Genomic DNA, 24,821 nt, shown 5'->3' on the forward strand with positions numbered 1-24,821 from the left:
CTTGTTGTACCTGTACGTCTTACACCAAGAGGAAAATAAAAACCGGTCGCCAAAACACTTGTATACGCTCCCGACGGGGAATTCGTAACAAACACTTCAATATATTATATTTAGTCTGCCATTAGCCCATATAGGAACACGTTAGGGCTATACCACCCTGGGGCTTATGAAATCCTCATTAAAAACTCAAACAATTATAGTCCAGTTTAATTGTTTACACGGGTAGTCACACCTGCTCTGCCTGTTTGGCAGGAGCGTGTCTGGGGGAGAAACAGAAGGACCATGGTTGAGAGCACACGCACTCTGAAACCGCTGGAGGGGATTTCGGATTTACAGCAAGACTACGAGCTAGTCATTTCAGGAAAGTGCCGCGGGTGTTATTATAATGGGTGTTGGAAACAGGGGGCGGAGGGACAGACACCTGTGGATGCGTTATTGTTGTCTCGGTTTATGGATGGACTTTGCAGTCATAACACATTAACATTTGAAGACATTAAATAGGCTTAAAGTATACTCATAGTATTTTCGGATACATCATGGATGGACCCAACTAGCACAGAAGTGCCTGATTGGTCACAATGTATTTGCAATTGTATACATTTTTCTCAGACTATAATAGTAACGTTGTCTTCTTTACGTTGTAAACTTTTAGGCAAAGGTCAGTAGTCAACTAGTCAACCGTTGCATTCATGGTTTGGCCAACACAAGTAATTGCCATTTAGTCCTATGAAATAAAATGCTCATAGTTTAACTTCAAGTTTAGCCAGTAAATATTAAACATGTGAGGATTACTGCTAAAAACGTCAACACGAGTAAGTAGGAAAACAATACGATTCAGTTAATGTGCGTGGCGATTGAGACGATTCTTAATTATTACACGAAGACAACATTTACAAAGTCTATAACCGAACAGTATCAGTTCAGCAGTATTAATTCCTCACTTCACCACCCCTCACGCCTGCCCTGAAGATAGTACGGCTGGCATGATAAACACCTGTTCAAACTCGCACACAACGTCTAACTGATCACTGTTTTGTTTGTTTTTTGTTTTGTTTTGTCTTGTTTTTGTTTTATTTATTTCTTATTGCTTATGTTTATTTATTTATTTATTTTTTCCACAATGTCTTGTTTTTTAAAAAATTTATGATGACTATATGCTCTGTAAGGTGACCTTGGGTGTTTTGAAAGGCGCCTCTAAATTAAATGTATTATTATTATTATTATGATGTTGTTAGAGACGGAAATAGTGCAGCATAAATACCCCTCACCTACTAACTGGTGTTGAGGAAACGGTGGTTGGGTTACCATGGGCGAAAGGCACAAACAAATGACGAAAGTATGCCATTACAAAAACATGTAGCCTTGGGTACAATCAATGAAAGGCCCAATCAGATAGACTACTTTCGTTTGTGTTTTCTTTATTGTCCAAATTTCCAGGAGATTTCTTTAAAAAATAAAACATAAATATAAATAAAAAGTCAGACTTTTGCCATTGGCTTCAAGGGCAAATAGCATAGTTTGCAGTGTATTTACTGTCATTGAGTGACATTTATGAGATAAAATATGACTTTAGGTAATTTTCATACAAAACGTAAGGAAATTGACTTTGCTATTCATCTCGTGTCCTCGCCATGTCTCGCGAGACTTCCACTCAGCGCACTCGAGGAGGCGGTTGCTAGTCGTAGTATCGAGCGACAGCACATAGAAAATGAAACGTTTTTACGGTCGCTAACACTCGCATCGTCTAAAACTGCGGAGCTTCACCCTACAACCAACGGGGTTAATCTCGTTCCCAGTGGTTAACAAAATACATATCCACCGCTAGCTAGCTAGCAGCTAGTTAGTGCGCTAACCGTGGGGGCCGACGGTCGCAGGATCAGCCTGCACAACCAGGAAGCTACAAGCGGCTAAGCTTCGGCGGTAGCCTCACTTTGAGCAAGGCACTGATCAGAGTCAACACGGACAGAGGGAGAGAGTCTGCGGTGTTACACAAAAAGGTAAGTTCTGCTTCATTCAACGAGTATGGCCCGGGTCAATACTAACAGTATACGGCGTTCAACGGCAATCCAATAATGTAAGCGAATGACTTGGCGTGTTATTTAGTGTGTGAGAGAGAGTGTGTGTGTGTGGCTAGAGGGCTATGTGCTGGGGACTGCACCATGCGGATAACACGGATCCTCAGCGGACCCGAGTGTTGCTTTTATTGTGTGTCTTGTCTCGTGCTCAGGGGAGGTCGGTCTCGTGGTCGGGTCTCCTCTTGATTGACGGGCAGTTCGGGGTTCGGATGCGCCAACATGCTTGTTTTTATAACCATGTTGGTGGTTGGCACTGGGCTGCATGATGTGAAGATGACTCAAGCCAGTTTCATAAATAAAGTTGTGTGTGATGTAGTAGATGTTCATTCGTTGGCTTTATTGTTATGGTTTATAGCTTTGTTTTTTAGCTGTGGAGGCCAGTTTCGGTCTATCGCAGTGTGTCTTCGAGTTAACACTCGTGGATGATTATTCATTTAATCAAAACGTTAATCATTTGATGAATTGGTATCAGTCAAATCAGGCACTGGTTCAACTTCACACCCTCGACATGTAATTAAGCATTCTGAATGACTAGGTTTGAGTTGTATATTTGTAAACTATCATCCAGTTGCCCTTTACTCCTATCATGTGGGTGGGCATATGTTCTGCTAAAGGGCAAATGCAGTGTGTTTACCTTATCTCTTTCTGGGCTTACGGGAATCCTATCCTATTTGATTTGATGGGTCTGTTTGTTCAAGTTAGGCATTTGAGAATACAGTTGGTTTAACTTTAGCCTGTGGTGTGTTAACCTGTTTATATGAAATCAATTAAAGGTATCATGGTTACAAATTAATGCCATATTAAAGTCATATTTAGGCCAAATTCTCATATGTAACCTAACTACTCTCCCAACGCTTCTGATTCACTGTGCCCCATTGGCCATATCCTAAGCCAATCTGTGTGTTGTTTTTCATTCCATATTAATATCTGCCTAAGTCGTAAGGCATTTTTGATGCTTAATGCAAGCTTAACCTTAAAACAAGACTCAAACAATTATGCCATGAGGCCCAAAAAAAATCTAAAGCCTGCCTGCAATACTCGTGTGCCTTTTCATCAAATCAAGACTGATGGGCTGTCATGCAGGTGACCACATTTGCTGACAGTCATGTTTCAACAAAGTCGGTTTTCCGCTTTGAGAGTTGCTCGTGCTCAACCAAGCCCAACCAGTCGAGATAAGCTCCCTGAGTGCCGAGCTACAGATCCTCTCCTGTCGATTGCAGTCATCTACATGAGATGCTGATAGTGGGTTTCTAAGTCACTCTGTAAAGACGCCCTTTGGTGTAGGGGCCCTTAGTCTGCAGTCGGTTGTGGAGTTGAGGATCAACAGTTGTTGTTTGGTTAGCAGCTGAATGGACAATCCAGGTAGCCGTAGCAGCAGCCTCTCGACCTGATGACACTCCGGTGGTGTCCTCAGCCACGCATGGTTCCACCCCACCGCTCTGAAGGTCTCAAGGGTCCTTCAGCGGGGAGGAGGTCCGTGAACTGTGACACACTCCTTGTCCTTCTCTGGGCTGTGCATGTTGTAATTTCTCAGCCATGAATTTGACGCTTTAGTCACCAGAATATGCCTTTCCCGGAGCTACACGCAGTTAATTCCGATGCAGGGCAATGAGGAGCATGTAGGGACAGTTAGGGTATCTTGTAGGATGTCTACAGGTAGACTGTACATGGGGGTCTGGATACTATTTTTGACCTATATCACACATTTATGGGGTCGGACTGGATGATTTTATCTGTTGCTGCCCAACCCCTTTCCTCTGAGGTATACTTGGCCCATTCACAAATTCACACACGTTCCTATCTTGTGTTGCGCTCATCAGACCTTCAGAAAAGCACGTATTCAGCTGAGTTTCTAAGGAGCTGGGAGCATTATTCATGCAGTAATACGGTTATCATAATTGATTAAGGATTCTGTCGAGAGGGTGGATGCTACCATCCAACCAACAGCTGCACGGCTTACTGCAGCGCAGAACGAAAGCAGAGCTGGATTCCTGGCTACGCCAAACCTGGGGCAGGATTTGGTGGTCCCTTTTTTTCATAATCTCTGTCTAACCGAGATCTTTAGTGGGATATGACTACGCCATCTTATTGTTGCTTTCTTCATGGGGTCTTACACTACCAGGCACTCATCCTTAGCCGGTCTGTGTCACTCTACCATCTTTTGGATTGTTTTTATTGTTTTTTTATCATTTGGGGGACTAAAGGGTAAACCGTAATCTGAGTCCCTTGTTATTGCCAGAGCACTGTGCGACCTAGTTGGCCTTCTCCTTAAGGAGGATCTTTCTCCGTTCCCCTCCGGCTGCAGGGTGAGTCTTGCGTTGTTGATCCTATCTACTGCAGGGATGGCTACAGCTGTCCTTGGGGTAATTGCTCTATTTAAGAGCCCTTTACCCCGAGGGCACCCCCCCCCCATGCTGTAAATAAGTTCCATTATAAAGGAGTCATCTTTATCCCCCCCCCCCCCCCCCCCATCTCCACTGGCGCTCCCATGAAGGTCGTAGAGGGGGTGTTCAGAGGGGCTGTTGGCCAGAGTATCATGAGGCTGAGGTGAAGGGATCTCGCTGAAAGGGTTCCAGGCGTTGCAGGCATTCTCCCAGACCCAGGCTGTCTTTTCGGCTCTGGAAACATAGAGCCCCGATTAGGGCCGGTGATGCTGCTGGACCCCGGGGACATTGTGTGCGCACTTTTTGGAGAACAGCTGCTTACTTCCCCTGTGATGTGTCTCGAAAATGGTGTTGGGCTGAGACTAACAATGTGTTTCTCTGTTTCGTGACCACCATGACTTCGGATGTTGCATGCACGCAAATAATAAAGAGTTTGAGCTGCAGTTTATTCTAGGTGCTATATCAGCTCTCTTGTGTAACTTTGATGCTATTAAAAAAACAATAATATTCATGCAAACCTTGAATAAACGAAGCCACACTCATTTTGTTCATATGCTTCGATAGTTCTCACTCAGCCTGACTTGTAACTCGCTTCAAAAAATCAAAAAGATGAACGTCATCCCAGATTCTCTTGTGTATTTTCAGGGACCACTAACTCAAACAAAGACGGCCACAGAGATGTCCAAGGCACCAGATTCCCCACCGCGGTCTCGCACCAGATCCCGGACCCGCTCCAGGTCCAGGTCTTACTCCCGGTCCCATTCCCGAAGCCGCTCTCGCTCCAGGTCCAGGAAGCGTCGCTACAGGTAAACCAGACCACCTCCTCCGTGTTTTTAAACCATCCTCTCTGGACCAGTGCCCTATCACTGCGGTCAAACAGAGTTCAGTGTTTCACCGTGAAATTCACCATTGTAGGCTCATCACCATGGCGATGGTCACCAATTCAATCTATTCGTCTATTCGACGAATAGAAGGATGTGAAACCTAATACAGAACTCCTGCTTAGTAATGAAACTCGACTTCCGCCACGTCTCTTTGTGGTGCTCTTGTGGGTTTGAGGACTACACGTTGAAAAGGGCGTTCCTCACCTTAACCACTGTTCCCACGCCCCGCTTGGTGAAGCTCGCAGAGGGCGGGGCCGGCAGGCGTTTACATTTGCCGTCAGCCAATCGTAGACCAAACCACATTCCTCCTCCTGTGTGTTGTTACACGCTAACCTGTTTCCCTCGACGAGACCTCCGTCTCGCGGAAGCCGGATGTGCCCTGAAGCCAGTTCACGCTGACGAGAACACGACTCGGTGCGGTTATTCAGTTGGGAGTACAATTACTATTTTGAAACTGAAGCTTGGCGTCAGTCCTTTCACTCCACCACTGATGCTGAAGGGCTGTCCGACAAGGGATCCGCGGGAGATTACGGAGCTCAATATTAGGTTTCGTCGGTTGCAGTTGTTTTATTTCGGTCTCGTCGCCACACACCGTGGCCGTGGATTTGTAGCTGTGGTGCCGTGCGCTCCCGGTTGTGTTTTTAGGCTGGGATCCAGGGGCCTCAAGCCGCCCTCTCTGCCATAGGCCTGTCCCCCGTGAACGTAGGCTGACAGAAGGGTGGTGGTTTGTTTGAGGACTCCACAGCAGGTCATTGATTACTTGGTCAAAGGGCAGCGAGGGTAGCTGTACCGGGCCGGATCTGATTGTCTGCCTAGGCCCACCTAGCATATCAATGGGAACAGCCCCGCTAGCGTGCTATGCTCTTTACTGACGCGGGTAAAGTGAGTTCAATAATCGTCATGAGGAGTCAGAAGAGGTAAGCTGAGCAATCGCTCATTTAAATATCAACCCCACTGCCTTGCGCGTCAGTATCACGGTGCTTTGGTTATACTAAAAGCAGAATTTGCATGAGCCTAGCTCTCTATGGATTTGCTTGCTGTTTTACATGCAAAGTGGAGTCAGTGAGGCACTGTTAGTCAGTCCTAAGTATTACGATGGTTTTAGTTATATGGCTTGTTTTGGTTTTTACTAGTTGTCTCATTTGTGGTGTGGTCTTTCAGTGTGTTATGTGTCAGTGAAACTTTGTCTGCTAGTCTTCTTCACATGAATTGCATTGTTCTAGTCGACCCCTTATTGATATAGTCCCGTAGCTATTTGCGTCATTAGTACTATATCAATATTTATTCATGTTATTTGAACTTTCAGCTCTCAAAACCCAAGTAGTAACTGAAGTTTCATTGAACAAATATTGACTAACTTTAAAGAGTGCATAGTTACTCCCTTGAATGTTTATCTTTATAACCTCCTTAGTGTTCTCTACACATATGAAGTACATGTGTGTTCTTTGCATATGACCTACCTATAACACAGGGTATAGTGAGAATGAGTGTGATCAGATCATGGCCGTGTTAAATGTTCTTCCATCCTGCAGTGTCGCCCCCTGCTGGCACCAGTCACTAACATGCAAGCCTCAAATGTTTGTAGGTCTAGAATTAGATTGGCCTCATTTGAGATATTAAATGTATGGTTTAGTTTTTACTGTTGATTGACTTTGATACTGTATTGCTAGCCTCCATGCTAGTGCAAGTGGTTTGTAGACTAGATGAAGGTGTGAGCTTGCTCTGGTAGTACTATATGCTAGCCAGCCATTTTGAAAGGCAGCAGTTGATTTATTGTTTTATATTAGTTGTAGTTGGACAGTACAAACCATCCTGCTCCTTGGGTCTTCCCTCCTAGATGACTAATATATCATCATCGGCTGTTTAACTACCTAGTTAACGGTTTAGCTTTGTGTTGATTTAAAATATTGGCTTTGGATTAAAGGTTCTTCCAAAGGTGTACTTGGCAAACATTACTAGTAGTAAACTAATTAATTTCTTCCTGTTTTTCCTGCTCTCGCTCTGGCTCTCTATCTCTGTTTCTTTCTGTCTCTCTCTCTTGCTCTCGCTGTCTCTGTCTCTGTCTCTGTCTCTGTCTCTCTATCTCTCTCTCTCTCTCTCTCTCTCTGTGTGGCTCTCTGGCTCTGTCTCTCTCTCTGTCTCTCTATCTCTGTTTCTTTCTGTCTCTGTCTCCCTCCCTCCCTCCCCCGTCTCTCTCTCTGTCTCTCTCCCCCTCCCTCCCTCCCTCCCTCCCCCTCTCTCTCTCTCTCCAGTTCCCGTTCCCGGTCCCGCTCCCGGTCCCACTCTCCCCACAGGAACTACCCCAGCCGGGACTACCAGAACAACCGGGGCAACTACCGGGGGTACAACCGGGGCTACCGCAGGCCCTTCCAGTACCGGGGCAGGAACCGCGGCTACTACCCCCGCGGGCGCTACCAGAACCGCGGCGGCAACAACTACGGCTACCGGGCCAACAACTGGCAGGACGACGGCGGCGGAGGAGGAGGAGGAGGAGGAGGAGGTCGTGGAGGGGGAAGGGGCGGCGGCGGCGGCGGAGGGGGAGGGGGCTGGCACGACCAAGACCACCACCACCACCACAACCACCCCCCCCAGCCCCACAGCCCCCGGCGGGGCCGCTCCCGCACGCCCCGGAAGCGCTCGGGAAGCCGCAGCCGTTCCCGCTACTCGGACCGCTCGTCGTCGGCGCACTCCCGGCACTCGCGGCGCTCCAGCTACTCGTCGCGCTCGCGCTCGCCCTCCCCCCGCCACCGCAAGGGCGGCACCAAGGGGAAGCCCGGCGCCAAGGAGCCCAAGGAGAAGGCCGGGGACGGCCCGCCCGAAGCCCGGGAGAAGAGCCAGGAGCGGCCCGACGGCAGCTCCATAGAGAAGGTGGCCGGGGGGAAGTGGATCGACTACGACACCAGCCCCAAGGCGGCCGGCGCCAAGGAGGACGCGGGCGGCTCCGGGAGCAAGGGACCCCTGTGGAGGACCGTCGGAGACGACCCGCCCCCCAAGGACACGTCCAAGAGCCCCCCCAGGGCGGGGCAGACGGCCACCTTCGGAGGGTTCGGCTTCTTCTCCAAGGAGGACCCCAAGGCCGGCGACAAGACGGGGATCACCTCCGCGTTCAAAAAGTAGGGTTCTGTCGGGTCCCCCTGCCGTAGGGTTCTGTGGGGTCCCCCTGCTGTAGGGTTCTGTGGGGTCCCCCTGCTGTAGGGTTCTGTGGGGTCCCCCTGCTGAAGGAACCAGAACGTTCATTTATTGGACTTCAACGTATTGATAGTCTTTTCTTTGGGATCAATGTATTAAAGTTAGTAGCGACCTAGTCATACAACCTTCCTAATAAGGGCGTTCCCTCTTCCTCTGTAGGTTCCTGGCGGAGAACAAGTCTGCGGACAAGGATCTGGACCGGCAGGAGCGCGACCCGGAGAAGAGCAGCAGCAGCAGCAGTAAGGCGGGCTCCGCCTACAGCCTGCCGGCCTCCGGCGCCTCCTTCAGGGAGGCCAAGGAGGAGAAGGTGCTGCCCTTCTTCGCGGCGGGCGAGGAGGAGTTCCTGAAGGCCCACGGCATGAAGGACAGCGGCGAGGGACTCGCCGGCGGCGGCGGCGGCGGCGGAGCCAAGCCCCAGAGCGCGCTCTCGACGCGGGAGATGTTCGGCAAGTGGGAGGAGGAGACGGGCTACCCCACCTCCTACCCCCTGCCCGCCAAGGAGAAGAGCCGCAGGGAGGCTGCTGCCGCGGCGGCGGCGGCGGCGGCCGCAGCGGGAGGCGAGGCGGAGCCGGAGGAGAGCGTGTACCGCAGCCGCAAGCACAAGAAGGAGGAGAAGGCCAAGAAGAAGGAGAAGAAGGAGAAGGAGAGGGAGAAGAACCGGCGGAGCCCGTCGCCCATGCCGCTGCCGCCCCCGCTGCACCGGGGCTCCAAGAGCCAGGAGCGGGACCGGCCCCTGTTCCCCGCCGCCATGGCGGCCCGCGACGGCTCCCCGGCCTCGCGCATGTCCATCACCCGCGCCGACTTTGAGCAGAAGATGTCCGCCATGGACGAGATGCCCGGGTACGTGCAACGCCGCGGCGACCCCCCCTGGACTGACACCCGACACCCATTCCATTAGTTCTTACCTCTTCTTCTCTCACTTTATGGATCTGTCTCCTGCAGCCATGTCTCTCTCTGTACCACTCATCCATGTCACTCTCTGTACCACTCATCCATGTCTCTCTCTGTACCACTCATCCATGTCTCTCTCTGTACCACTCATCCATGTCTCTCTGTACCACTCATCCATGTCTCTCTGTACCACTCATCCATGTCTCTCTCTGTACCACTCATCCGTGTCTCTCTCTGTACCACTCATCCATGTCTCTCTCTGTACCACTCATCCATGTCTCTCTCTGTACCACTCATCCATGTCTCTCTCTGTACCACTCATCCATGTCTCTCTCTGTACCACTCGTCCATGTCTCTCTCTGTACCACTCATCCATGTCTCTCTGTACCACTCATCCATGTCTCTCTCTGTACCACTCATCCATGTCTCTTTAGATAACTCATCCCTATCGTTCTTTATTTACGTTGCACTTTCGCTCCCTAACTCTTTCCCATCGCTCTCTTTATTTATATAACCCTCTCTCAACACTATTATAACTCCCATGCCTTTCTCTCCGTATTTCTCTCTCCTGCTCTGTGTCTCCCCCCCCCGCCCCGTCCCCAGCACCTCTCTGCCCATCGAGAGGCGTGCCTCCAGAGAGCTGACCGCCGCCGCCGCCATCGCACCCCCCAAGAAGGACTCTGAGTTCCGCTCGGTGTTCAACCAGATGCAGCTGGCTCAGCTGCGCCAGAGCCCCTCGGATCTGTTCGCTCAGCACATTGTCACTATCGTGCACTACATCAAAGGTACAGTGAGGCGTGGGGGAGCTGGGCGCGCACCGCGGCCACGGCAGGGCGTAGAGCGGGCAGGTCTGTCCGTGACACGATGCAAAGCCGCACGACGGGACTAAAATCGCTCCACTGCTATTTCATTTATATTTTATCCGTGTTTTCGGGGGCCTTCTGGGGATGTTCAACTCTTGTGTTTCTGTCTCTGGTTTGGTGCAGCCCAACACTTCCGCTCCTCGGACATGAGTCTGAGCGAGAGGTTTGCCGTCTACCAAAGGAAAGCGGCCGAGGTAGAAATGATGAAGCCAAGGAAAAGCCCCGAGATCCACAGGTAGCGTCCCGCCGTCGTACGGGGATCTGACCTCACGCGTTCAGCGTGTGCTCACGGTATCTTGCTATGTTTGAAGTAGGTCATGTAAAAGTTGGCAGCCTAGTTTTATACATCAAAGATATAAAAGAAAAACTGCATTAGTAAACATGAGTACAGTATTTTTTTAAATATCCTGTTTAATCATTGGGTGTGTTATTGTGTGTGTATATAGTAAAAACTTTATATTTAGTATTGTACATTATATTCATGTACAGATTTAACGCATCACAAAGGGCACAAAGCATCTTTATTCTACAGTTGTATGGATACTCACAGCGTCTCTAATAGCCCCACCTAATAAACCCTGTCTCCTTTCCCCCCTCCAGGAGAATCGATCTCTCTCCCAGTGCCTTTAAGAGACACTCTCACCTGTTTGAGGATGTGGAGGAGACCAGCTACAAGGTGACCCAGTCTTTAATAACCAAACATTTCACCTCTTCTTTTTTTGGAGAAACAAAGCCAAAAAAACAAAAGCTCAAGGTCAATCTTGAGCCTCGTGCAAAGCAGCAGTGTTCAGCTATGTGCTTTTCTTTCAAAGGATGCATAAAAGTCTAAGTTGAAAAAGCGCCCCAATTGCGTATTGTGTAACGCGCTGAGCGAGTCCAGGCCTATGACAATATGGTTATTGATTGGGTACATACGAGCCCCAAGCAAAGGCTGTCAGGAGGTGACTTAAGATCCAGAGTCCTCACGGAAACCATTATCAATGCCTTTACCTTGTAAGTATTTCCTCCGATAATCCACCCAAAAAAAAAAGCTACCACTGACCCAATGTGATTCACGTGTCTGTTATGAAACTGCTCTGTGCATGCTTCTCGCTCTGGCCTCTTCTGAATGGCTGGATGGAGATGTGAGGAATGTGAATATATATATATATATATATATATATATATATATATATATATATACAGGTGCATCTCAATCAATTCGAATATTGTGGAAAAGTGAATTCACTTCCATTTAAAAATGAATTATTAAAATGAATGAACCTTTCCACAATATTTTTATTTATTGAGGTGCACCTTTTTGTGTGTGTATATATAGGTTTTGTTAGTGTTAAGTTTTATTTTTGATGATTGAATACTAATGGCAGTACTGGAACTACTCACGCTAAAACATGTGATCAGTGATTTTAAAACTGTATTTTTCAACATCACCAGCAGAGGGAGTATCACACCACTTTAGATTGTACATCCTGCATCTCTTGTAACAGAAACCCAGTTTGATACACCTTCTCCCATGAACGGCACACACTCCACATATTACAACCCCCCTACCAGGCAAACTAAGAATTATTAACGCAAAATGTAAATTATTTGCTCAATCTATCTCGTGTAGCGTTTGGCTAACCTGTCCGTCGGCGGTCTCTCTCCGCAGGACCCTAGTAAAAAGGTCAAAGGTGACGTGATGGACCTGCGTCTGGATATTGAGAGGCGCAAGAGGTTCGCTGGGAAGGAGTCCAAGCGGGACGGGGCCAAGAGCTCCGGGGGTTCCCGCGGACCCAGCAGGGAGCGCTCCTCTGAGAAAGCTGGAAAGCACCACAAGAAGTCCAAGTGAGCAGCCACGCTTTACGTCCTCACCGGGCGGTGGAGGACCTCCGAGGCCTTCACCGCCTCTGGATGCATCCATGTTATTACTCATTGGTTTTTACTCAATTATCGCACACTTTAATCTGGCACTTTTTATAAATTACCGGGCACATTTCAACAATTATCGGGAAATGTTATCGGGCACGTTTCAACAATTATCGGGAACTGTTATCGGGCACATTTCAACAATTATCGGGAACTGTTATCGGGCACGTTTCAACAATTATTGGGCACTACACCCAAAGCGATTTGCGGTGGATTTAATATTCACTGCAGTACTGACTCCCTGGTCATTAATGACCAGGGAGTTGCTAAGTGCGTCTTGCTCTAGCATGCCTGAAGGGTATTTTCCTCGTAGTTATAAATAATCATTGGTTCGTATATACAGGAGGTCTAAGAGACTTGGATGTTAAAATGGATAATTAAAAATCCATTTCAGCTTATTTCAGTCATCTTCTGAGACGCTGTATGTATTTCAGGGGACCCCCAGGTTGGGACCCCCGCCCCCCCACACTAGACTCCATCGGTGTCCCCGTAGTGTTCTAGCTCTGCCATCGGTCGGCGCTGTACCTCCTCTAAACATCCATCTCCCCCCCCCGCCCGCAGGAAGAGCAAGAAGAAGCGGGACCGCTCTCCCTCTTCCTCCTCCTCCTCCTCCTCCCCCTCCCCGTACCCCCCTCCCTTCAGGGGGAAGGACTACGGGGGGGAGCCGCCCGGGGCCCCGGGGGACCACATGGAGGAGGGCTACGGCCACGGCCGCTACCCTCCGCGGGACTACGCCGGCCCCATGGACCGGGGCCCCCGTGACTACGAGGGCCACAACATGGACCGGGGAAGGGGACGTGGCTTTGTAAGTGACCCCCCCCCCCGGCGCCCCTAAACCACACCGTGTGACCCGACTGAGACTGGGGGCCGGTTCCTCCACCAGCTCAGACCGTCTCTCCCTGTACAGACGATCCTTTCTGTTGACCCCTGGCTCCTAAAGTCCTTCAGCTGGGATCACATTAAGATTCAAAATCTATATTTTTGCACGTTGGATTTGAAAGTGAAAAATTCATCCTATGTTTGTTTATTCGAGTAACCCAACCGTTTTTTTTTTTTTTTTTTTGGGATGTTTCAGTTTCCCAGGGTCCGGGGGAGGGGTTGGAACCGGGGTGGTTACCCAGGCAACAACAACAACAACAACAGCAGCAGCAACGGTAACCCGGCCAACAACATGAACCCCCCGGTGAGACCCCCCGACGAGGAGTGGGACCCCGAGTACACCCCGAAGAGCCGGAAGTACTACCTGGTCAGTCCCCGAAACATCCCCGTTCATTTCATTAATTCATAGACTTCCTTTAATTGAATGTGATGTAATCTTATAGCAAATACCCAATCAGTCGAAGTGGTGAAGCAGAAGATGATTTCTTTTAGAAAACTACAAATCCCAGAATCCCTTCTCAAAAGGCGAGGCTCAGTATTGAGCGTTGTTGATTGATTTCTGATCACTGGAAATGTGTCCTGGTGAGTCTGTGGAGCTGGTGAGTTGTTATACAAACGTGCGGTTCAGAAAGCATTGCAAATGATATGACGTAAATCTTTCTGAATGATTCAAAACTTGATTTCCATAACTTTAAAGGGGTCATATCATGCCGCAAGGTGCAAGTGCGATCCGCCATTACAAGCCGTTTGAAAATCTGCCCTTCCCTATGCCTTAGTGACATCATTGGTGGGCGTGTCAACCTAGATGTATGCTGGGATAGATCAGTCTACCAGCCTCCATAGTGGACTGTAGCAAACGTTGCTGGTCTACCCATTCAAACGGCGTGTAATGGCTGGTCAAACGGCCACCTGGTGGAATGATGTCACCCCTTTAACCTTTAAGCTACTGAAGGTATCCCCTCATGCATTCACTTGTATCACCCTTCTATGTCAACGCCGCCGATAACCGCGTCCTTCATCACTTAATGCCAAAGCCCTTCCTCACCGCCCCCGCTCTCGCTAAACCTCCCGTCCGCCTCTCCCCCCCCCCCCCACCTCACCGTCTCCCTCCAGCACGACGACCGCGACGGCGAGAAGGGCTGGGTGGACACCAGGGGCCGCGGGCGGGGGGGCCCCTTCCCCACCCGCCGGGGCCGCTTCGTCTACCGCAAGGGCGGGGCCAGCCCCAAGTGGACCCACGACATGTTCCAGGGCGGGGAAGAGGGGGAGCTGGCTGACGACACCATGGAGCTGGAGCACAAGGAGAGCAAGGCCGAGCCCGCCGCGCCCAAGTAGTGCGTCTTCACCACCTCCAGGCTGTCTGGGGGTCTCCTCCTCCTCTTCCTCCTCCTCTGCGTCACCTCCTCCTCACTCTCAGAGCGCTGTTTATGATCACAGATTCGTTTGGGGATTTTGATTTGTCGTTTTTTTTTTTTGTTGCACTTCGAGTCCTCTCATCTTTCTCTTAAGGTTTAAAGTTGGTTATAAATGTATCGGCAATTTTGTAATAGGAGGGAAGATGGGAGCGGGAAAAGGAGAGATTGGAGTTAATTGACCTAAAATGGTCAGCGAGCACTGGGTCTTATGTGATATCGAGGCCCGTTTTGGTCGGTCGCCTTGCGAGGCCGTTAATGTGGGCGAGACAGACAGACGGACAGGTCTTCTGAGAAACGCATGAGTAGCAAATTGCATTTGTGCCTTAGATTAACATGGAGTTGACCTTAATAGGGAGTCCGTACTGCTAGCTGTTAACCCTCTGTACCGCTCCAACTGAACGGGGTCGGGCAAACAGCGAAAGATCAAAGGGTTTTACTTTTACTTTAATTTAGGTTAATGAATTCAACTGTATACTGCATGGAATGTTGAATCATTACGTTAATTAATTGCGTTTATTCCACGGGACCAATTATAAATACACATACAGAATTCGATATCCACGATATCCATAAAGAAAGTCACCATTCGCGCCCGCCGTTGTTTTCTCGGGTCTTCAGTTCAATCTCCCTCCACGCGCTGCCACTCTGTCATTTCGCTCGTCACCCGTGGGTGTTTTTATCTGTATTTTGACGTGTTCTCATTGATTGTGGATATGCTACCCTGCTTTTAAATTCGGAGACGATTAGTGACCGTGCCATTTGGTTTGCTGTAGAGGTGTCGGTTACTGCTTAAGGGTGGTGCAGCTGGCCTTTGTGTTCACATTTTATGATAGGATCAAAAATATTTGTTTTTTTTTACGAAGCGATGATAATTACTTAGATATACGTTTGCGCTTCAGTTTTGGCAACATACCGACGCTGCTGTTCAGTTAAATCGTGCCCTTTTTTTGTTATTTATGGCCTGGGAAGAGGGAAAGAAGCGATGCTCGGCTGTGAGAAGATATAACGACGGGAGACTGCAGCAGAGTAGCAGAACATGTTGTCCGACGCGCCTGTCCGTGCAGCCTGTTAGACTGGACTGACGCAACACATATATATGGAATCGGTTTTGTTTCAAATTGGAAGCTGAAATGTATTTTTTTTTTTTTACCGTTTCCTAATCTTTGAATTATTTGTCCTTTTCAATAAATCTTTTATTTGACTATTTGTGTTCAGACAATCTTTTATATATGCGTCTGTCTTTCCAACTCTATCTTTGTTATCGATCTTTTTGTGCATATATATCCATCTCTAAATGTTAGGGTTAGGTGGCCAATATGGAATAGTTGTTACCGCCCACAGGTGCACATACCGCCAATCAGGAGAGACCCGTTAGTCACCGTCTGGGTCAACAGTCCCCTGATTTGTTTTCTCTGGCACCCAAAACACGCGCTGATTCAACCGGCCCTGGGCCACGCGCTACCACACGTGACAGGTTACCCGCCTAGCCCGGGAGCGCCAACAACCAACCGCTTCATGCGTCCCGGCCCAGTAGGACTGGGGGAAAAAAATGTCTCACATGGTGGGGATACCTATTCGGAACCTCAGTTTTCCACTCACGGAACTTGCTGGCAGCATTGGGTGGTTGCACCTACAGTTTACGCCGGTCGAGGTATCTGCTCTTGTGCGGACAAACGGTCTCTTTCATGGGCGCGAAACAAACTGCTCTTCAGTTAGCCGAGACAGGGAGAGAGAGCGCCGGGCGAGAGCTAAAATAGGACGAGACTGCTGGGAATTGTGGGAAAGAAAACACAGGAAGTGACTGTCTGGAAGGCGATGATAACGTGGTGGGGGGGTACTTAGGAAAGTATTTACTACTGAGATAAGACTCCTACAGTGTGAGTGGTATGGCTCGTTAGAATCAAGACATGTAGCTTGTATCTTGTACTTGTAAAGGCATTCGTTTTTTGTGAAATACAAAACTTTAATCGCACGAGTGGTTGTGTAAAAATCACAAGTTATTCACATGTATGCATCAATAACAAAAAACGAACAGAAGAAGACGTGAGTTCGTCCAAGATGGTGCGACAAAGCGCCCGACAGGTCAGGGTCCTCTATAGTGAAACCATAGTAGCTTAATAGTCATTAAAGCATTGAACAAACTGGCCCAACCGTTGGCAATCTGAAACGTTTGGGGTGACTCGGACGAGTTCGGGAACAAATCTGTTCGGTGTGTTCAGCTGTGATGGAAGCTTTTTGAACTGCACGGACGGTGTCTTGCCTGATTAAACTTGCAAAGTCTGGGAGCGTTGAGGTCTGAGAATCAGAGCCTCTGATTGCTAGCGAATCAGCGCGGCGTGTGGGAGGGGCGGACTATTGCCACGAGACTAGCGCCCCCCGATGTAAAGGAGACTTATTGCATCAGGCGCAAATGCGAACAAACAAACACGCTACTGCGGTATGTTTCAATGCAACTTTTCTGCCGAACGGGTCAGACGAGAGGCTATGGAGTGGTCGGATAAAGGCAGTTGGCCGTTGGTTTGAGTCTGGGCGGTGTGTAGGCCCCTTAAGGCAGCGGTCCAGGCCGGGTTTTGGGCCTAGCCTCCCCCGCTAGTGGTAGTGCACCCGTCCGATGGTGCCAGTGCCCGTGGCCAGTATGTCCGGCTGGCCGTTCCTCCAGATCTCGCGGACGATGCGTTCCCGCTCCTCCAGACGGCGCGCCTTCTCCAGCTCCTCGGCCGAGGCGAACACGTTGACGCTCCTCAGCGTCCCGTTGGAGCGGCTGCTGCCGTGCTCGCTCGCCGGCGCCACTGTCACTTTGAGCATCTCGCAACCACCGTCCACCTCCACCAGCTCGCGGGTCCGGTCGTCTGCCATGCTGTCTTCGTCGTCGTCTTCGTCGTCGTCCTCGTCGCCGTCCTCCTCGCTGGACTCCTTGAGACGCCGCCTCTCGGGGGAGGTTGGCGCCTTGGCCGGGCGCCGTGGGCGGCAGGCAATGCCCGTCACCAGGAGGCAGAGCGCCATGAGCAGGCCGAAGCACACGCCCATCATGAAGTACAGGGCGAAGCTCTCGGGGTTGGCTGAGGGAGAAGGGGAGAGGAAGTCCGGTTACATGCAGTCACCATGACGACCGTCGGTCCCTGCTCTGTAGCTTGTGGGTTTATGGTTTTGTGTGGAGGCCCAAAGTAACTATTTCAGGGCCAAGTTCGTGACATCTAGGGGATGTTCATACTATGAAGAAGTCATGCAAATTGGCAAATACTGTGCATCCTTAACTTGTCTATCAAACATGAAGTGTAAAACGTAGCTGGAAAGCCAAAACTGGCCATCCGTTACTTTAAAGAGAGGTGCGTGTCACCTATGAGCTATGACATTGGCGTCCTGTTGGCTACACAGGTGACGTAGAGACCCACTGTGGCTGTGTGACACAGAAGTAGAATTTGGCCTTAAGAGTCCCTGTTTGTGGGACCTGTGGTGCTGACTTCATGGTGCCAGCTGCAGCTTATCTACAGAAGCCTCACTGCCCATTCGCTGATTATGGTCGACTCAGCCTTCTGCTCGCTGGCGTCTCTGGCCTGTGGTCATACTTGCTTCACTCTCTTTTACTGGTTCAAAGTCATGTTTAAGGTGTTTTGGTAACCCACTATGTAATTTAAGGTGAGGCGATGTCATGTAGATTAGATATTTGAGGTTTCAGCGATTATGAACTGTACAGGTGCTGTGAGGTGAAAGTGAAACATTTAGAGTGAGATAGAGAATCGGAGGGTGAGAGAGGGATAGAGTGTATGAGCGAGGGTGACGCCAAGATATAGAGTGAGAGGGTGACACCAAGAAAAAGAGTGAGTGAGAGAGGGTGACACCAAGATATATAGTGAGAGAGAGGGTGACACCAAGATAAGACTGTGAGAGAGGGTGACACCAAGGTATAACCTGAGTGAGAGGGGGACAACAAGATATAGAGTGAGTGAGGGGGGACACCAAGATATAGAGTGAGTGAATGAGGGGGGACACCGAGATATAGAGTGAGAGAGAGAGGGGGACCCCAAGATATAGAGTGAGTGAGAGAGGTTGACACCAAGATATAGCTTGACTGAGAGAAGGTGAGTGAGAGAGGGTGACACCAAGATATAGATTGAGTGAGAGGGAGTGACACCAAGATATAGAGTGAGTGAGAGAGGGGAGTGTGAATGACGAGAAGCTGAGACTGAAACAGACTTGGAATTCCCCAGGAGTGCTGGAGGGCAGGCTGCATGTTCAAAGGTTTAACGGCCGGGTAAGGCAGTAAACACCGAGCTTGTTAGGGGGGAGGTGGGGGGTGTCTTACCCTGGATGTGGGCGTAGGTGGCCATGCTGTTGCTCAGCAGCTCCATGTCTCTCTTGATGGGCTCCATGCTCTTCCTGCCCGGGAGACCCCAATCACGTCTCCAGGAAGCAGCTGCTCACGGCGTGCAGCCCTTGGCTCCTGGGGTCCAACCGGAAATCACTGCTGCACAAACGCATAAATAGAGGTTAGCCTATTTAGATGGAAGACATGTTGCGGTGACTAGGGTCACTTGAAACACTTTTTAAAATCGTTTACTTAACCTGAATCTTTCACTTTTACTGACTTAACATTTCGCATGACGATTGACAATTGATGCCTTCATCCAAAGCAACAAACATTGAATATCTGTTCTCGTTATACGTGAGCAGGTAGCGGTTAGGAGGCGTCTTGCTCAAGGATGCCTACGGGTTAGACTATTGAGACATGGGGGTTCGAACCTTCAACCCTTTTGGTTGGCAGTCCAACACCCTAACCACTAGAGAGTCTACCCTATGTGAACATTCACCCCACATACTTGCACACCGACGGAGGCGCCAACTGTGCCAGACCACAGAGACAACTGGCTGAGTGGTAGCAGCTGGACGAGTTGCTCAAGAGCGCATTGACCCAGACAACATCGAGCCACATGCCATGACGGAACAACAATGAAAACAACGCACCATATATAACGATCAGAACGAATGAATGGGCGAAACGACCAGGACGACATAAATAGGACTAATTGTGCGTATCACCGCAGTGCGTGGGGGACCCCTGTGCGTGAAGGACATGGTCGGCTGTGTTTAATTGCCATGTTTGGATGAACGGTATTTCCGCTGGCTGCCTGGGAACCCTTTGCTGCCGTCGCGGGTGAGCGGGTCTGACATCATGTCTTGTGTTACATGGCACATGTGGAACCTCAGAGACTCCGAGCCTAACCAGCGTGGGATTCGATCCGACAACCCGTACTCGGGGGGTTTGAAGTCAAGCGGTAGCCGGGGTCATGGAGGTCGCAATCATGTACATGATTGCGTTTGTCGTTTGGGGGTTTTAAGGGGGGGGAGGGGGGGGAGTTGAGTGCTCTTGGGGCCTTTGGTGGATGTCGAGAGCGGATGTTTCGCCACTTTTGACTTTGCGGGGCCGCGGGGGAGTGCTTTCCACCGATTGAGAGTTGGAGGGGTCGGGCAGGGGGTGGGGGGGGCTTGGGTGACGGAGGCGGGAGGCCGCCATGTCAGATCCCAGGATCGGTCGAGCTCCACGCACTCTCACTAAGGACTGTTTTCCTGCCACTGAAACAACAACAGTGCGTGGGACCAGAATGTTGTTCTTTCCACACTGGTCCTCCCCAGGGACTAGAGAATCACTCGCTTACCCCCCCCGCCCCCCCAAACCCTGTCCGCCCTAATCTGAGCGATCGGGCCCTTTGGCCTGTTCCCTCTGTTGTCCAGGGGCCGTATTCACAAAGGATCTTAGGGCTAAAAGTAGGTCCTAACTGGCGAATTTAGGAGTAACTCCTAAAAATAATGGGCGTGTCACTCTTAAATTTAGGACTCCTAACTTTTTTCACTAAGAGCAATTCACAAAGTATTTTAGGCCTAAAAGTAGCACCTAAGTCTAGGAGAGCTTAAAAGTCCTCAAGAGGACTCCTAACTCAGTAAGACCTATTCACAAAGAATCGTAAAATGCCTGCGAGACGAAATGTTAGGGTATTAAACTTGTTGTGGAGTAGTGCGCGATGCATTAACATCCCCGACTAACAGGAATAATCCGATTAGTCCCGAAATAAAATGTTTGGCCACACTACGTTATTTAGCAACAGGGGAAATGCAACTTTGCAATGCCGACGATTTAAAAAAATCGCAACCATCAGTCAGCCGTGCCATAAACTTTCCTTTGGACATTCAACAATTACACAGGATCAAAGCCAACTTCATGGCACTTGCAGGTATGCCCGGTGTGGTCGGTGCTATTGACGGGACGCACATAAAAATAATTGCGCCATCAAAAGACGAGGACGTGTTCGTCAATAGGAAGAAAGTGCATTCCATCAACACGCAGGTTGTTTTTGATGCAAATTTTAACATGGCCTACAGGATGTTGATGCAAAGTGGCCTGGAGCTTCAGCTACCCATGATCCGCGCATTTTAATGGTGTGCGGTCTGAGGCAGCTTTTTGAGATGTACCAGTTGGGTGTCACTTGCTGGGTGACAGTGACTATCCATGCAAGACGTGGCTCTAGACACCGTGGCTCTAGACACCCTACCTCAATCCACAACCGGTCGTGTATGTTTGTGTGCTCTAGCATATATGGAAGAAATCAGTAAACGATAATAAATATGGATTTAACAAATAAAAGGCATCAAAGAGCCAATACGATGTGTTTTACGCATAGGACTAAGCGTAATCTGCGTAATCACTTACATGTTATACTTTAATGTTGTGGAGAGAGGAATTGGGCAGATGAAACGTCGGTTTCATGTCCTCCACGGCGAAATACGCCTCCCCCCAGAGAGGGCAAGCACAGTAATCACTGTATGTGCCATTCTACACAACCTCTGCAAGCGGAGGAACATTCCACAGCCAGACGATGATGATGATGATGATGATGGCGATCAACATGACAAGGAATTTGGCCGTGTGGTACCGAGTGGACAGGCATTTAGGGATCACTTTGAAAACACATTTTAGGTAAACACCTTGGCACAAATCAGTCAACACTTAGGTAGTTCATAACATTTATTTTCTTTTAAATTGTACGTATTTTTATTGTTTGCTTTCTCTCTCTCTTGAGCGTGCAGGCTACAACGTCATTATCGTGGTCTGCACAAAATTGTCATCATGCGTGTATTCTGGTAACTGCACTATAACTACTTAATAGGAATTCATTTCTAGCCTAGGCTATTTCCTTGTTTTTCGGTGATTCAGTGGGCTCGTCTGAACAACCAATCACCGAACTGACCGCTTCTAAACTCGTGCACGAGAATTGACGTAATCCATAGCAACGGCGCGTCACTCTTAGTTCACTCTTTGTGATTTATCCTTAGTAAGAGTAGGTCTCAGCGGCTTTGTGAATAACTTTTAAGAAAAAACTCCTACGTAAAATGTTTTAGCGCGAGTTAGGAGCACTCCTAGCGGTAAGATAAAATGCTTTGTGAATACGGCCCCAGATCCTTATCCGCATGACTCTCCACCCAAACCATTCAGGCCCTCGCAGGCCTTATTCTGAGCTGGTGTTGGTGGCGAGTGGGCGGCGTTGTGACCATGGCTTTGCCCCGGTCCACTGACGCATGGGAAACAATGTCAAGTGTGTTTTTTCTCCTCCCTTCTCCTACTCCCGTGGTCTGCTTATTGGTTAAATTCGGCACGTTTCCATCTGCGTCCTGAACGCTCGCTACCCAAGGCCCTCAACAGTGGAGTACACCGCCTTGTTTGGGGTCAGTTTATGTGAGAAGAAACAGGCTTTTCCGTTTTAATGACATGTTGTTTGCCCCGGCTACTGGCAGTCCCTCCCTGGCCCGCCGTCCAGACCTACGCTTTATATATCTTAAGTTTTATAAATCATTGTGGTTCGGTGCAACGCCTGTTCGAAGAAACGCAACATACTGTGTCAGGAGTCGGACGCCGGCTGAATGGTTCGAGAACCTAATACATCGGGGTGGTGCGCCATGGAGCGACCGCAGGTTCGATTCCCACCTGTGGTCCTATGCTACACTGTCATTGCTTCTTGCTTTCGTCAGCTTGCAACCCATTGTCCGAAAAAAAAACACAAATCCGATGAATATAAATAACAAAACTCCCATGCACACCTCCTCTTGCGGGATATGGACACTGTCTGGGTCTGAGAAGATAAGTCTTCCACAGGGAGACATTTTAAAACTCAGACTTAGTACACAAAGTCCAGTGAGTCCACGTCTCGGGTTCACATGCATGGAGCACGCACAGAGGCTGCAGCAGCTGGCGATGTTTATGTCGCCCCATAAAACACCTTCCTGTCCCTAGCCCCTCCACACTTCCTGTTTAGATAATCCAATAAGCAGGGGGGGATGTGGGACAGTTAAAAAACCCAACGCTTGTTTTACAGTAACTCCCCCTCCCCCTTCACCCCCCCTCTCCATCACCGGAGGCTGTACACGAGCCAATCACAAGCTTGGGTAACTTCTTTAGCAGCTGACTGGCTGGTAATCTCACCACATCTACAGACCCAGACACTAACACAATGGCCCTGTGGACAGCTCTTTGATTTACACAGTCTCTACATGCTTTACTATTATGCTTTACAATCTTATGCTACTGAACACTGCCGTTAAACTGCAGTTGTGAAGGATCTCAGCAGCTGTTGCAGCTATGAATAATTGTTACGTTTTTTGGAAATTGGGAGAATATCAAGTCAACCTTTTACATTCTCTTTGAATAACATCGTTTTTCTGTCGTCTTTTTACACAGCGTACGTGATGATCTATATTCTATAGCCACCATAGTTACGTTTCTGTGACATTTTATATTTTTCTCATGACCTTTTTACTGCTTGACGCTTCATTTAAATTAAGGGCATTTAGAATTACAATAAGTACATTTGTTAAAAGAAAGAGAAATAAGGATTGTTAGAAGCAACAAGTGCCAAGCACATACAATTGCAAGGTTAACCATACCGTAATAACTGTATTCCTTGGTTGTCATAAATGTACCCCATGCAGAATGGACCAAAAATAAATATGGTAATCTTTCCCAAATTCTTCGTCTGGGACAAAGAAAGAACATCCTATCTAATCTAAGCTATTTCTAAGCTCATTCCAAACCTCTACAGTAGTGAAACACTCACCCCAGCAACAGTAGAGTTCTCCACAGCTACTTGTCAAGAGCTTCACTGATCCACCGAAACCAGCCGCAAGTCCAATAATCAGCTGTCAATCACCCCAGTGAGGAAGACCTCATCACTGCGGTGGAAGAGGAGGGTACATGAGCTGTTTCTCCTCCTCTAGGTCTGGTGTCTCTGAGTCTCCACCACCTTCTGGTCAGCACTGGACCTCAGTGGAGCTGTGTGGAGAGACTGGCAGAGAGGAGAGAGAGTGAGAGTGAGAGAGAGAGTTTGTGTGTGTGTGTGTGTGTGTGTGTGTGTGTGTGTTTCCTTCCCCCGGTCCACTCCCTCTCCTCAGAGAGAGAAAGAGAGAGAGAGAGAGAGAGAGAGAGAGAGAGAGAGAGAGAGAGGAAAAGCGAGGAAGAGAGAGAGTAAAGTGAGTAAGAGAGAGAGAGAGAGACGGTGATACAGGGAAGGAACGAGGGCGAGACGCCCGTTAAAACGGAGGCGTTTCCTGAGCCAGAAGATAACTATTAGCAGTTCCGCTCGCACACACACACACACACACACACACACACACACACACACACACACACACACACACACACACACACACACACACACACACACACGCACACACACACACACACACACACCCAGACCAACCTGCTCTAAGCTCTCCTCTGGGTGTTGGCACGTGGCCCTTTCAAGTCCACTAAATAGATGCACAAACAAAGGATGAGTCCCACTCACATTGAGAAAACAACAAACGCCTCACTTCCTCTGCTGCTGGACCCCTCCCTGCCAGCCCCCCCCCCCCCCCCCGTCTATCTCCCCCATCTTCCTCCCTCCCTCCCTCCCTCTCTTGGTCCCCAGTGAGCAATGTTCCTCTGACTCTCTCTCCCCCCTCGGTCTTCCATCTCTCTGGACACTGAGCACTTCTCTCTCTCTCTCTCTCTCTCTCTCTCTCTCTCTCTCTCTCTCTCTCTCTCTCTCTCTCTCTCTCTCTCTCTCTCTCTCTCTCGTCCTCCCTTCCACACTGAACTTTTCTCCTCTGCCTCTCTTGGTCGACAGTGAACTGATTCTTTCCCTCTTCCTTCCACTCTTCCCTCTCCACCTCTCTCCAGAGTAAATACTGTAAATACTCCCCCCTCCCTACCGCTCTCTCTCTCTCCCTCTCGCTCTTGCTCCCCCCCTCTCTCTCTCTCTCTCTCCCCCCCCTCTCTCTCTCTATCTCTCCCCCCCCTCTCTCTCTA

The 24,821-nt window shown here is 49.2% G+C and overlaps 2 protein-coding genes across 3 annotated transcripts; one reads left to right on the forward strand and one right to left on the reverse strand.

Moving 5' to 3' along the window:
* The first annotated feature begins 1,233 nt into the window (after positions 1-1,233).
* On the forward strand, positions 1,234-16,746 carry thrap3b (thyroid hormone receptor associated protein 3b). Its single transcript, XM_056582761.1, has 11 exons — positions 1,234-1,997; positions 5,105-5,265; positions 7,596-8,456; positions 8,692-9,372; positions 10,027-10,208; positions 10,410-10,521; positions 10,887-10,962; positions 11,938-12,113; positions 12,756-12,999; positions 13,270-13,440; positions 14,187-16,746. Exons 2-11 carry the CDS (start codon positions 5,138-5,140, stop codon positions 14,406-14,408), a joined length of 2,853 nt encoding a protein of 950 aa, XP_056438736.1. The 5' UTR covers positions 1,234-1,997; positions 5,105-5,137; the 3' UTR covers positions 14,409-16,746.
* On the reverse strand, positions 14,189-24,319 carry eva1bb (eva-1 homolog Bb (C. elegans)). Of its 2 annotated transcripts, none has more exons than XM_056582791.1 (4): positions 24,232-24,319; positions 23,590-23,817; positions 18,792-18,950; positions 14,189-17,547 (listed from the first exon to the last, which is right to left on the reverse strand). In XM_056582791.1, the coding sequence occupies exons 3-4, from the start codon at positions 18,856-18,858 to the stop codon at positions 17,078-17,080; spliced, it is 537 nt and encodes a 178-aa protein (XP_056438766.1). In that variant the 5' UTR covers positions 18,859-18,950; positions 23,590-23,817; positions 24,232-24,319; the 3' UTR covers positions 14,189-17,077. The 2 variants fall into 2 exon arrangements, with proteins under 2 accessions (XP_056438766.1, XP_056438765.1); XM_056582790.1 differs by having other exon boundaries at positions 18,792-18,953.
* Positions 24,320-24,821: the final 502 nt, after the last annotated feature.

The sequence above is a fragment of the Gadus chalcogrammus genome, chromosome 22, assembly GCF_026213295.1.
Source record: "Gadus chalcogrammus isolate NIFS_2021 chromosome 22, NIFS_Gcha_1.0, whole genome shotgun sequence".
NCBI lineage: Eukaryota > Metazoa > Chordata > Actinopteri > Gadiformes > Gadidae > Gadus > Gadus chalcogrammus.

Coding starts and splice junctions, on each gene's coding strand:
- eva1bb (XM_056582791.1), bottom strand. CDS start 18,858: ATGGAGCCCATCAAGAGAGACATGGAGCTGCTGAGCAACAGCATGGCC. Junction 17,548..18,791: donor CACCTACGCCCACATCCAGG/GTAAGACACCCC, acceptor CTTCTCCCTCAG/CCAACCCCGAGAGCTTCGCC.
- thrap3b (XM_056582761.1), top strand. CDS start 5,138: ATGTCCAAGGCACCAGATTCCCCACCGCGGTCTCGCACCAGATCCCGG. Junction 8,457..8,691: donor ATCACCTCCGCGTTCAAAAA/GTAGGGTTCTGT, acceptor CTTCCTCTGTAG/GTTCCTGGCGGAGAACAAGT. Junction 13,441..14,186: donor AGAGCCGGAAGTACTACCTG/GTCAGTCCCCGA, acceptor GTCTCCCTCCAG/CACGACGACCGCGACGGCGA.